The sequence below is a fragment of the Ranitomeya variabilis genome, chromosome 3, assembly GCF_051348905.1.
Source record: "Ranitomeya variabilis isolate aRanVar5 chromosome 3, aRanVar5.hap1, whole genome shotgun sequence".
Lineage (NCBI taxonomy): Eukaryota > Metazoa > Chordata > Amphibia > Anura > Dendrobatidae > Ranitomeya > Ranitomeya variabilis.
Window position 1 is genome coordinate 218,521,516 of NC_135234.1, and position 13,090 is coordinate 218,534,605.

The following is a 13,090-nucleotide window of genomic DNA, read 5'->3' on the forward strand; positions in this document are numbered from 1 at the left end:
TTTTATAGCGGGTTATTTAGCGGATTTTTATGATTGGCAGCCGTCACACACTGAAAGTCGCTTTTTATTGCAAAAAATATTTTTTGCGTTACCACATTTTGAAAGCTATAATTTTTCCATATTTGAGTCAACAGAGTCATGTGAGGTCTTGTTTTTTGCGGGACGAGTTGATGTTTTTATTGGTAACATTTTCGGGCACATGACATTTTGTGATCGCTTTTTATTCCGATTTTTGTGAGGCAAAATGATCAAAAACCAGCTATTCATGAATTTCTTTTGGGGGGGGCGTTTATACCGTTCCGCGTTTGGTAAAATTGATAAAGAAGTTTTATTCTTCGGGTCAGTACGATTACAGCGATACCTCATTTATATCATTTTTTTATGTTTTGGCGCTTTTATACGATAAAAGCTATTTTATAGAAAAAATAATTATTTTGGTATCGCTTTATTCTCAGGACTATAACTTTTTTATTTTTTTGCTGATGATGCTGTATGGCAGCTCGTTTTTTTGCGGGACAAGATGATGTTTTCAGCAGTTCCATGGTTATTTATATCTGTCTTTTTGATCGTGTGTTATTCCACTTTTTTTTCGGCGGTATGGTAATAAAGCGTTGTTTTTTGCCTCGTTTTTTTTTTTTTTTTCCTCACGGTGTTTACTGAAGGGGTTAACTAGTGGGACAGTTTTATAGGTTGGGTCGTTACGGACGTGGCGATACTAAATATGTGTACTTTTATTGTTTTTTTTTTTATTTAGATAAAGAAATGTATTTATGGGAATAATATATATATTTTTTTCTTTATTTAGGAATTTATTTTTTATTTATTTTTTTACACATGTGGAAAAAATTTTTTTTCCTTTTTTACTTTGGCCCAGGGGGGGACATTACAGATCGGTGATCTGACAGTGTGCACAGCACTCTGTCATATCGGCGATCTGCTGTGCAGGGCTGCAGGCTTACCAGCGCCTGCTCTGAGCAGGCACTCAGTAAGCCACCTCCCTCCCTGCAGGACCCGGATGCCGCGGCCATCTTGGATCCGGGACCTGCGGCGAGGAGGGAGGTAGGAGACCCTCGGAGCAACGCGATCACATCGCGTTGCTGCGGGGGTCTCAGGGAAGCACGCAGGGAGCCCCCTCCCTGCGTGATGCTTCCCTATACCGCCGGTACACCGCGATCATGTTTGATCGCGGTGTGCCGGGGTTTAATGTGCCGGGGGCGGTCCGTGACCGCTCCTGGCACATAGTGCCGGATGTCAGCTGCGATATGCAGCTGACACCCAGCCGCGATCGGCCACGCTCCCCCCGTGAGCGCGGCCGATCGCGTATGACGTACTATCCCGTCGGTGGTCATACGGGCCCACCTCGACGGGATAGTACGTCAGATGTCAGAAAGGGGGTAATGTGAAAAAAATTTACTTTTTTGAATTTACCAAATGGCTGCAATGAAACAAAGAATGAAAAATTTAAAGTGGTCTGAATACTTTCCGTACCCACTGTATATCATATACCAACATAACATCCCAATAAAATATATTTAAGTTTGTCCAAAACCAAGAAAATACGAATGGCACTGAGAAGCGCACTTTACTCACAGGTATCACAGGGTGGACTCTGAATCACGGACACGTTGCAGTGATATGATCACTAGTGTTGAGCATTCCGATACCGCAAGTATCGGGTATCGGCCGATATTTGCTGTATCGGAATTCCGATACCGAGATCCGATATTTTTGTGGTATCGGGTATCGGTATCGAAACAACATTAATGTGTAAAATAAAGAATTAAAATAAAAAATATTGCTATACTCACCTCTCCGACGCAGCCCGCACCTTACCGAAGGAACCGGCAGCGTTGTTTGCTTAAAATTCGCGCTTTTTCTCCCTTACGTGAAGTCCCGGCTTGTGATTGGTCGCGTGCCGCCCATGTGGCCGCGACGCGACCAATCACAGCAAGCCGTGACGTAATTTCAGGTCCTTCAGGATTTTAAAATTACGTTCCGGCGTTGTGATTGGTCGCGTCGTGGTCACATGGGCGACGCGACCAATCACAAGCTGTGACGTCACGGGAGGCAGGACAAGCGCGCATTTTAAAATGCGCGCGTGTCCAGCCTCCCGTGACGTCACAGCTTGTGATTGGTCGCGTCGCCCATGTGACCGCGACGCGACCAATCACAACGCCGGAACGTAATTTTAAAATCCTGAAGGACCTAAAATTACGTCACGGCTTGCTGTGATTGGTCGCGTCGCGGCCACATGGGCGGCACGTGACCAATCACAAGCCGGGACTTCACGTAAGGGAGAAAAAGCGCAAATTTTAAGCAAACAACGCTGCCGGTTCCCTCAGTAAGCTCCAGGCTGCGTCGGAGAGGTGAGTATAGCAATATTTTTTATTTTAATTCTTTCTTTTACACATTAATATGGTTCCCAGGGCCTGAAGGAGAGTTTCCTCTCCTTCAGACCCTGGGAACCATCAGGAATACCGTCCGATACATGAGTCCCATTGACTTGTATTGGTATCGGGTATCGGTATCGGATTAGATCCGATACTTTGCCGGTATCGGCCGATACTTTCCGATACCGATACTTTCAAGTATCGGACGGTATCGCTCAACACTAATGATCACACTGTTGAAGGTGCTTGCTGAAGAAAACACATGAAAAAAGTCCCATAGAGAAGAAAAATAGCAGCAACACTTCAGATATTTGTGATAAATATCTTTAGTCCTTTATTTCTCAACGAGTTACATGGACAAGGTGATGCGGGCAGGACAAGTGCAGGTTATGCAGGCAAAAGAGACAGGACGACGACCGTTTCGCGTTGTACACGCTTCCACGGGTCCAGATATTTAAGTTTGTGGGTGTAATATATATGTATATAATATACAGTGGCTTGAAAAAGTATTCAATCAGTGCAGCAAGTCTTTTGGAGTATGTGTGTGTCTATTTCTCTCTCTGTATACTGTATTGCAGAGGTGTCAAACTGCATTCCTCGAGGGCCACCAACAGGTCATGTTTTCAGGATTTCCTTGTATTGCACAGGTGATAATTTAATCACCTGCACAGAATGATTCCAGCACCTTGTGGAATGCTAAGGAAATCCTGAAAACATGACCTGTTGGCGGCCCTCGAGGAATGCAGTTTGACACCTCTGCTGTATTGTGGTGTGACTGGTGGTCGCGTGGTTAATGGGAGGTATGTATCACAGGGATGGATGCTCCCTGCGATGCAACCCGGAGTATTTAGCCTTTAGTGCACATAAGCACTAAAGATGTCGCTTAATGCACCTGGGTCTTGTTGCGGGTAGCTATGAGAGATAGGAGGGTCTGGCTACCCACATACCTCACCTCTGGGTGAGGGTGCTCACTGTACCCCTTTTTCCTGCGGGAAGTGCTTGTGTTTGAGGACCTGCAGTGATGTCATGATCATGTGACCAGTGCATGAAGTTACCTCACCTGTGGGTGTGGTTACAGGCTACCTAATGGAGGTGTGTTTGGCACATTTGAGTGAGTGTTTGGGAGTCTGTCAGTGTGGGCAGACTTCCATGTGTCCTGGGTGGACAATACAGAGAGACCGTGTTTAGGCTGTAGAGCCTGCATGCTGGACATAGCACAGCCTGAGTGCCCACAGACCTGAGAGAGCGGAGCTCTACTATGGACATTAAGGATTTATCTGTCTGATGTAAGACGGTTTACCTCTTGTTCATGTTTCTACGGTTTATGGAGAGAATAAACCACATAGACTGTTTTAATTGGAAAAACCGTGACTGAGTGCTTGAATCCGGTGCCAAGCGAGTGTCCCCCAAGACACGCAGTAAGCGTAACGTTACAGTATATATAGCAGCATATCAAAATATTTTAAAGTTATACATGTTGATAAAAAAGTATTTACATTTATTTAGTCATCTAACACATACATCATTTACAGGGAGATCGTGTGGCCATCCTCCAGCGATAAAGAATGCGATATCGGACGCAAAAGACTTTTTATTCGATTCTAAAGCAGTTTATAAATGTGAAAAGGGGTGAGTTGAACAAAAACGTGTAGAGTATTTTAATTTTTTTAATTACTTTTATATGAACACTTATTACAATAATGTTGTGGTTATGAAAACTAGCTAAGTATAAAAAAGATGGATCCTTGTATTTTCCAACCTCCAACACCACTGTTTAATTGGCTCTGACTTTATTTTATAGAACTATCGTAAGTCTGTGACTGGTATTTATTGTTTTTTCTGTAAATTTCCTATGGCCATGACATAATGCTGCCACGTCAATAAATATTTGCACTGATTGACATGGAAAAGTTATGCAGGCAAGAACAGGTTGGCATCAGGTCACATATATATACAAATAATGATATACAAACTGAGCAAAATAAAGTTTTTATCTGCTCAATAAAAGTGGTGCGATATTCCACAAAAAAACTATTTTACAATCAGTTTATAGGCAAATTGCAGTTGCACACAATTTGCTTTGTGGTCTATGTTGATAAGTTTAGATTTTTTTCATGACACCTCGTGACCCCATTGGCAGTCAATAAATGGGGTTTTACGATGCATAATTGTGAGATTTATGTAGCTCGACGCAGATTGACATGTACCTTCTAAAGAGATTAAAAGTAGTTACTAGTTTCTAAAATCATTTTAAAATTTTTCAAACATCAATGCAGTCAAGTAATTTTGTTTATCAGTCTCTACATGTTAGATTTCAAATTGATTGTAAAAGAAGGGGCTACTTTTTTCCTCCATTGAGTATAATGAAAATCTGATGCAAATCAGACTACCATATAGAAAGATTTTTACTTAGGATATTATTACATAGCCAAGAATCCACCTAAAAAGCACCAAAGAGCACCCCATAACATGAGCATAACGCACAGCAATTTTAAAACAACATTACTGTGTACATGTTCCATTTTATCACATCTTTTAACCGTTTCATTATTCTGAAGTTCTTAAAAGAAGTAACATGTTAATTCTTTACAGTATAGAGTAAGAGACACAGTCACCTGAGTCCTCACTAGAAGCACGGCGAAACCACTGCCGGCATTTTCCTGGAGCGGCTTCGTCTTCGAAAACTCACCGACATGCTCAGTGTGCCGTGTGCACATACCCTTACAAAACACAGATTACCACTTATTGCTGGGCCACACCTGTACTTCCTGTGGTTTAAAGTCACATGTACAAGTACAATCTGGTTATCTACATGCAGTAAGGTGCCCGTGGCTTCATCACGTGTAATAGCACTCTAAATGTACAGTATGTGCACATGACTTTTTAAGCTCTGCCTAACCTGCTGGATTTTTCAAGCCAAAGACGCTTCAGGAAAACGCTGGCCATGTTTTTCCTAAAGTGTCTATTTTGACATCTTAATGTAGTTGGTTTTTGTAGCTGCTCTGAAGTTAACGTTTTTCTTTTTACTTGTATCTACGATATCCAAGAAGTATAATTTCTCCTTGCGGAGATTGACATGCTAAGCATGCCGAGATGAGGAGACTAAAAGCCACAATGCTCCTCTGGGAAATATGCAAATTGTCTCTTAAGAGAGGAAAAGAACTAGAACTCTAGTGCCATCTATTGGAAGTAGCAATCCTAAAAGTCAATGTCAACCCATACTTGTATGTACAAAATAGTGAGCTGCTTGCAAGAGGTAGCCACCATGACTTTGGATACCTGAATTACAAAAGCCTAAACACATGAACAGCAAGTCATTTTTACACTGCATTGCATATGTTCCTTTTTTTAGGATTTCTGTAGCGTTTTTTCAGGAGGATTATGGAGCGCATTTTCCTAAAAAGATGTTCTGTGCACATACCTTAGGGCCACTTTCAGTTGGGTGTATGAGAAGCTCATTTGTGCACCAGCATTAAGGCTGCAAGTACTGGTCCAACCATGGGTCTATAAACCAAATCCGGACTGCCGTATTCATAGTGATGTAGGAAGCTGACAGGTTGTGTTCTTTGAGCCCTTATACACTTGTCTGTAAAACTGGCCTAAAGCACGTTATACAGCAGCTTAGGTGATTAGTATAAGAAAAAAGTATCCTCTCTAAAAATGTAACTTGGAAAATGATATTTACCTGCAGGTATAGGATGAATCTGCGGGTAAATAGTGTTAATATGGTGTCTGACCGTATTACTGAAAGAACGACTAACAGGAGAACAGAAATGTATTCCCTCCCGAGAGTCACCTGATTTCAGTCATAGATGTTCATGGCATGGCTATAGCACCACTCGCAGCACCACTTATTATACCGTGAAAGATAGCTGTAAACGTGTTCCAGCACATTGATTGACAACTCGCTCTACACAGATGTTTTTACAGCCTCAGCTCACAGTACAGTAAGTGGTGCTGTTAGCGGTGACTGTACAGTGCCATGTAAAAGTTTGGGCACCACCATCAAAATTACTGCTATTGTGAACAGAAAAGCAAGTTGAAGATGAAATGATCTCTAAAAGGTCTAAAGTTAAAGATGACATTTTTCATTTGTATTTTAGGCAAAAAAATAAAAAAAGATATATATTTTCATCTTTTACATTTTAAAAATTACAAAAGGAAAATGGGCCAATGCAAAAGTTTGGGCACCAGAAGCAACATGGCACTAGGGCAGTGATGGCGAACCCTATGACACGCGTGTCAGTGCTGACACGCGTAGTCATTTTCAGTGACACGCCGGCCGCCGGCCGCGGCCCCATAGAAATTGCTTCTTTCCCAGGGTCTGAAGGAGAGGAAACTCTCCTTCAGGCTCTGGGAACCATATTAATGTGTAAAATAAAGAATTAAAATAAAAAATATTGCTATACTCACCTCTCCGACGCAGCCTGGACTTCAGCGAGGGAACCGGCAGCGTTGTTTGCTTAAAATTCGCGCTTTAACTTCCTTACTTGAAGTCCCGGCTTGTGATTGGTCGCGCGCCGCCCATGTGACCGCGACGCGACCAATCACAGCAAGCCGTGACGTAATTTTAGGTCCTTCAGGATTTTAAAATTACGTTCCGGCGTTGTGATTGGTTGCGTCGCGGTCACATGGGCGACGCGACCAATCACAAGCCGTGACGTCACGGGAGGCAGGAGACGCGCGCATTTCATATACAGTATAGTGACAAATAATTTTGTACAAAATAGTCCACAAAATGCAACACAATGCTAAATAATTATATTTGTCCATTTCCTTTAGATATAAAACGGATTCGCCCAGTAATTCTATCAAATGTGAATCAAATGGAAGATGGAATGGAACCTTGCCTGTTTGTACAGGTAAAATGCTAGCTAAAATGTGGATTTGTCTCTCACACACTCGTAGGACTCCTAAACAGCAGCGCAGTGAGTCCTTCTGACTGTATGACCGCATCTGAGAAGATCTCAGTTTCCTGACATTCAGCTTGTATAGAGCCATAATCCAGCAATTTACAACTCTATAGGCCAAATAAGAGCAAAAGCGACTCAACAATAGAATTATACTACTGGAGGAACTTGAGTCAAATGCCAGTAATTACAAATAATACTCAAACTTTATTAAATCACATATATAAACAGAATAAAATCAATTTTGTGCAAAATGTACACGATTCCATGAGCAATCAGTACATGGTATAACAATATGAGGTAGATGACACAAAATTCCAAGATAAGTGAGTACCGGTATACCTTATCAGAGCGTATGGGCTAAGGTGCAAGTACACATTGCCCACTTATCTTGGAATTTTTTATCATCTACCTCATATTGTTATACCATTTACTGATTGCTCATGGAATTGTGTACAATTTTGCACAAAATTGATTTTATTCTGTTTATATATGTGATTTAATAAAGTTTGAGCATTATTTGTAATTACTGGCATTTGACTCAAGTTCCTCCGGTAGTATAATGAAAATAAAATGTCTAAAAATATATAAGAACAAAAATAGTAAAAGACACAAAAACATTTTCCTAATAAAAAAGCCTTTAAAAGGGAGTCTGTCAGCAAGTTTTTGCAAGATGTTTGCTCAGCAGACACGCAGAAAGATTAGATAACATAATGTGAATATTTACATTTATTAAACAAAGGAAGAGATGGTAAGTAAACAGTGTATAAATAACACATACAATGACAGCAGTACTCTCAATAACACTGATAAGACTATATGCAAGTACACTTAAACAGAATTAATAGTTATATGCTAGCAAAATACAATGTGATTTACCCTTATTATGCATAAATTAATAAAACAACAACATTGTGCCAGTACTTTAGTAATCACCTATTTGGTGCAGTTTTCAAAGGGTCTCTCACAGAGGAGGCTTTTTCTCCTAACTAACTGAACTTCTATAAGGCTATTTATATATTCAGATGAAAGATGGTACAGTACATCCTGAAACTGAAATAGAAGGGTCTTTGCTGGTCTGAGCCTTGAATAATCAGAAATGACGTATTGAAACTCTTAGAGAATGCCGATCTCTCCAACGCAAGACTTTGCTAAGTCCTTAGAGATAAGGCCTCACATGGCCTAGCCCAAGATGCTGTGTACTTGTTTGACCTCACTGAATCAGCTCATATCAAGCTGAGCAATGTGTCCCAGAGCCACCAACAACAGATTCAGAGTTGCACCACCCTATCCAGACTTTCTTCAATCATCAGCAACTTCACTTCCACTCAGACTCCCCTTTGACTCCTCCCAACCACTCTCCGAGCTCCAAAAACCTCTAAGCTCCAACTCTGGCCTCTCGCTGCTGCCCACTCCTGGCCAGATCATATATTACATCACAAATCTCCAACAATACAGTGAATTGCAATTAACCCTTACAGGTATATTATATTAGGTTAACTGCATACATTTTTCAAGTTTTGAGCACATATCAATTTAACAATATTTTCTTGGTTTGCTTTTCAGTCCAAAAATGTTCACCACCAGAAGATCTTGAAAATGGATCATACAGCCTTAAGAAAAATGAGTATTTGTATGGAGAAACTGTGACATACAAGTGCAATACACTACAACTTGTTGGAAAAGCATCTGTATCTTGTACGGATGAAGGAAAATGGTCATCTAGTGCACCCCAGTGTAGAGGTTAAACATTTCGCTTTCTTTTTGTCGCGAAAATCTAACGATTGTAGGTTATATGGGTAGTCTAGATACAATTTGTACTGAACTGTCTCTTGTAAATTATTTTATTACTCTTGTAAATGGGCTTAGTTTATTATTTCAGCTCTGTCTCATCAACTTGAATGGGAATAAGCCGATACACGATACACAACCCAAAAACAAGAATGATACCATTCTTGTTTTATAAAAAAAAAGAAAAGCCATTTGTCAATTTATATAAACCCCTTTAAAGCATATGTATCACTAAATTTAACAATACAAATTACAAATAGATCTCAGACTTTATGAGATTGTTGTTTTTATTTTTAACCCCTTAACGACAGACAATATGCCTTTTAACCCCTTCATGACCCAGCCTATTTTGGCCTTAATGACCTTGCCGTTTTTTGCAATTCTGACCAGTGTCCCTTTATGAGGTAATAACTCAGGAACGCTTCAACGGATCCTAGCGGTTCTGAGAATGTTTTTTCGTGACATATTGGGCTTCATGTTAGTGGTAAATTTAGGTCGATAATTTCTGAGTTTATTTGTGAAAAAACGGAAATGTGGCAAAAATTTAGAAAATTTCGCAATTTTCACATTTTGAATTTTTATTCTGTTAAACCAGAGAGTTATGTGACACAAAATAGTTAATAAATACCATTTCCCACATGTCTACTTTACATCAGCACAATTTTGGAAACAAATTTTTTTTTTGCTAGGAAGTTATAAGGGTTAAAATTTGACCAGTGATTTCTCATTTTTACAACAAAATTTACAAAACCATTTTTTTTAGGGACCACCTCACATTTGAAGTCAGTTTGAGGGTTCTATATGGCTGAAAATACCCAAAAGTGACACCATTCTAAAAACTGCACCCCTCAAGGTGCTCAAAACCACATTCAAGAAGTTTATTAACCCTTCAGGTGTTTCACAGCAGCAGAAGCAACATGGAAGGAAAAAATGAACATTTAACTTTTTAGTCACAAAAATGAACTTTTAGCAACAATTTTTTATTTTCCCAAGGGTAAAAGGAGAAACTGGACCACGGACGTTGTTGTCCAATTTGTCCTAAGTACGCTGATACCTCATATGTGGGGGTAAACCACTGTTTGGGCACACGGCAGGGCTCGGAAGGGAAGGAGCGCCATTTGACTTTTTCAATGAAAAATTGGCTCCACTCTTTAGCGGACACCATGTCGCGTTTGGAGAGCCCCCGTGTGCCTAAACATTGGAGCTCCCCGACAAGTGACCCCATTTTGGAAACTAGACCCCCCAAGGAACTTATCTAGAAGCATAGTGAGCATTTTAAACCCCCAGGTGCTTCACAAATTGATCTGTAAAAATGAAAAAGTACTTTTTTTTCACAAAAAAATTATTTTAGCCTCAATGTTTTCATTTTTACATGGGCAACAGGATAAAATGGATCCTAAATTTTGTTGGGCAATTTCTCCTGAGTACACCGATACCTCACATGTGGGGGTAAACCACTGTTTGGGCACATGGTAAGGCTCGGAAGGGAAGGAGCGCCATTTGACTTTTTGAATGAAAAATTATCTCCATCGTTAGCGGACACCATGTCGCGTTTGGAAAGCCCCTGTGTGCCTAAACATTGGAGCGCCTCCACAAGTGACCCCATTTTGGAAACTAGACCCCCCAAGGAACTTATCTAGAGGCATAGTGAGCACTTTAAACCCTCAGGTGCTTCACAAATTGATCCGCAAAAATGAAAAAGTACTTTTTTTTTCACACAAAATTTCTTTTAGCCTCAATTCTTTCATTTTCACATGGGCAACAGGATAAAATGGATCCTAAAATTTGTTGGGCAATTTCTCCTGAGTACGCCGATACCTCATATGTGGGGGTAAACCACTGTTTGGGTGCACGGCAAGGCTCAGAAGGGGAGGCGTGCCATTTGACTTTTTGAATGGAAAATTAGCTCCAATCGTTAGCGGACACCATGTCGCGTTTGGAGAGCTCCTGTGTGCCTAAACATTGGAGCTCCCCTACAAGTGACCCCATTTTGGAAACTAGACCCCCCAAGGAACTTATCTAGATGCATAGTGAGCACTTATAACCCCCAGGTGCTTCACAGAAGTTTATAACGCAGAGCCGTCAAAATAAAAAATAATTTTTCTTTCCTCAAAAATGATTTTTAGCCCAGAATTTTTTATTTTCCCAAGGGTAATAGGAGAAATTGGACCCCAAATGTTGTTGTCCAGTTTGTCCTGAGTACGATGATACCCCATATGTGGGGGTAAACCACTGTTTGGGCGCACCGCAGGGCTCGGAAGGGAAGGCACGCCATTTGGCTTTTTGAATGGAAAATTAGCTCCAATCATTAGCGGACACCGTGTCGCGTTTGGAGAGCTCCTGTGTGCCTAAACCTTGGAGCTCCCGCACAAGTGACCCCATTTTGGAAACTAGACCTCCCAAGGAACTAATCTAGATGTGTGGTGAGCACTTTGAACCCCCAAGTGCTTCACAGAAGTTTATAACGCAGAGCCATGAAAATAAAAAATAATTTTTCTTTTCTCAAAAATGATTTTTAGCCCACAATTTTTTATTTTCCCAAGGGTAACAGGAGAAATTGGACCCCAAAAGTTGTTGTCCAGTTTCTCCTGAGTACGCTGATACCCCATATGTGGGGGTAAACCACTGTTTTGGCACACGTCGGGGTTTGGAAGGGAAGTAGTGACGTTTTGAAATGCAGACTTTGATGGAATGCTCTGCGGGCGTCAGGTTGCGTTTGCAGAGCCCCTGATGTGCCTAAACAGTAGGAACTCCCCACAAGTGACTCCATTTTGGAAACTAGACCCCCAAGGTAACTTATCTAGATGTGTGGTGAGCACTTTGAACCCCCAACTGCTTCACAGAAGTTTATAACGCAGAGCCGTGAAAATAATAAATGTGTTTCCTTTCCTCAAAAATATTTTTTTAGCCCAGAATTTTTTATTTTTGCAAGAGTAACAGGAGAAATTGGACCCCAAAAGTTGTTGTCCAGTTTCTCCTGAGTACGCTGATACCCCATATGTGGGGGTAAACCACTGTTTGGGCACATGCCGGGGCTCGGAAGGGAAGTAGTGACGTTTTGGAATGCAGACTTTGATGGAATGGTCTGCGGGCATCATGCTACGTTTGCAGAGCCCCTGATATGCCTAAACAGTAGAAACCCCCCAAAAGTGACCCTATTTTGGAAACTAGACCCCCCAAGGAACTTATCTAGATGTGTGGTGAGCACGTTCAACCCCCAAGAGCTTCACAGAAGTTTACAACGCAGAGCCGTGAAAATAAAAAATCATTTTTCTTTCCTCAAAAAAGATGTTTTAGCAAGCAATTTTTTATTTTCACAAGGGTAACAGGAGAAATTGGACCACAATATTTGTTGCCCAGTTTGTTGTGAGTACGCTGATACCCCATATGTGGGGGTAAACCACTGTTTGGGCGCACGTCAGGGCTCGGAAGGGAAGTAGTGACATTTGAAATGCAGACTTTGATGGAATGATCTGCGGGCATCACGTTGCATTTGCAGAGCCCCTGATGTGCCTAAATAGTAGAAACACCCCACAAGTGACCCCATTTTGGAAACTAGACCCCCGAAGGAACTTATCTAGATGTGTGGTGAGCACTTTCAACCCCCAAGTGCTTCACAGAAGTTAATAACGCAGAGCCGTGAAAATAAAAAATAATTGTTCTTTCCTCAAAAATTATGTTTTAGCAAGTAATTTTTTATTTTTGCAAGGGTAACAGGAGAAATTGGACCCCAACAGTTGTTGCCCAGTTTGTTCTGAGTACGCTGGTACCTCAAATGTGGGGGTACACCACTGTTTGGGCGCACGTCGGGGCTTAGAAGGGAGGGAGCACCATTTGACTTTTTGAACGCAAGATTGGCTGGAATCAATGGTGGCGCCATGTTGCGTTTGGAGACCCCTGATGTGCCTAAACAGTGGAAACCCCTCAATTCTAACTTCAACACTAACCCCAACACACCCCTAATCCTAATCCCAACTGTAGCCATAACCCTAATCACAA

General features: G+C 41.2%; 1 protein-coding gene across 1 annotated transcript in view; it reads left to right on the forward strand.

Annotated features, from left to right (window-relative positions):
* Nucleotides 1–13,090, forward strand: part of LOC143815679 (complement receptor type 1-like) — a 184,092-nt gene that overhangs the window by 158,964 nt on the left and 12,038 nt on the right. Inside the window, exons 20-22 of the mRNA XM_077295191.1 lie at nt 3,923–4,019; nt 7,173–7,252; nt 8,867–9,043. Of these exons, the coding sequence (XP_077151306.1) occupies nt 3,923–4,019; nt 7,173–7,252; nt 8,867–9,043 (354 nt within the window). The remainder of the gene's footprint in view (nt 1–3,922; nt 4,020–7,172; nt 7,253–8,866; nt 9,044–13,090) is intronic.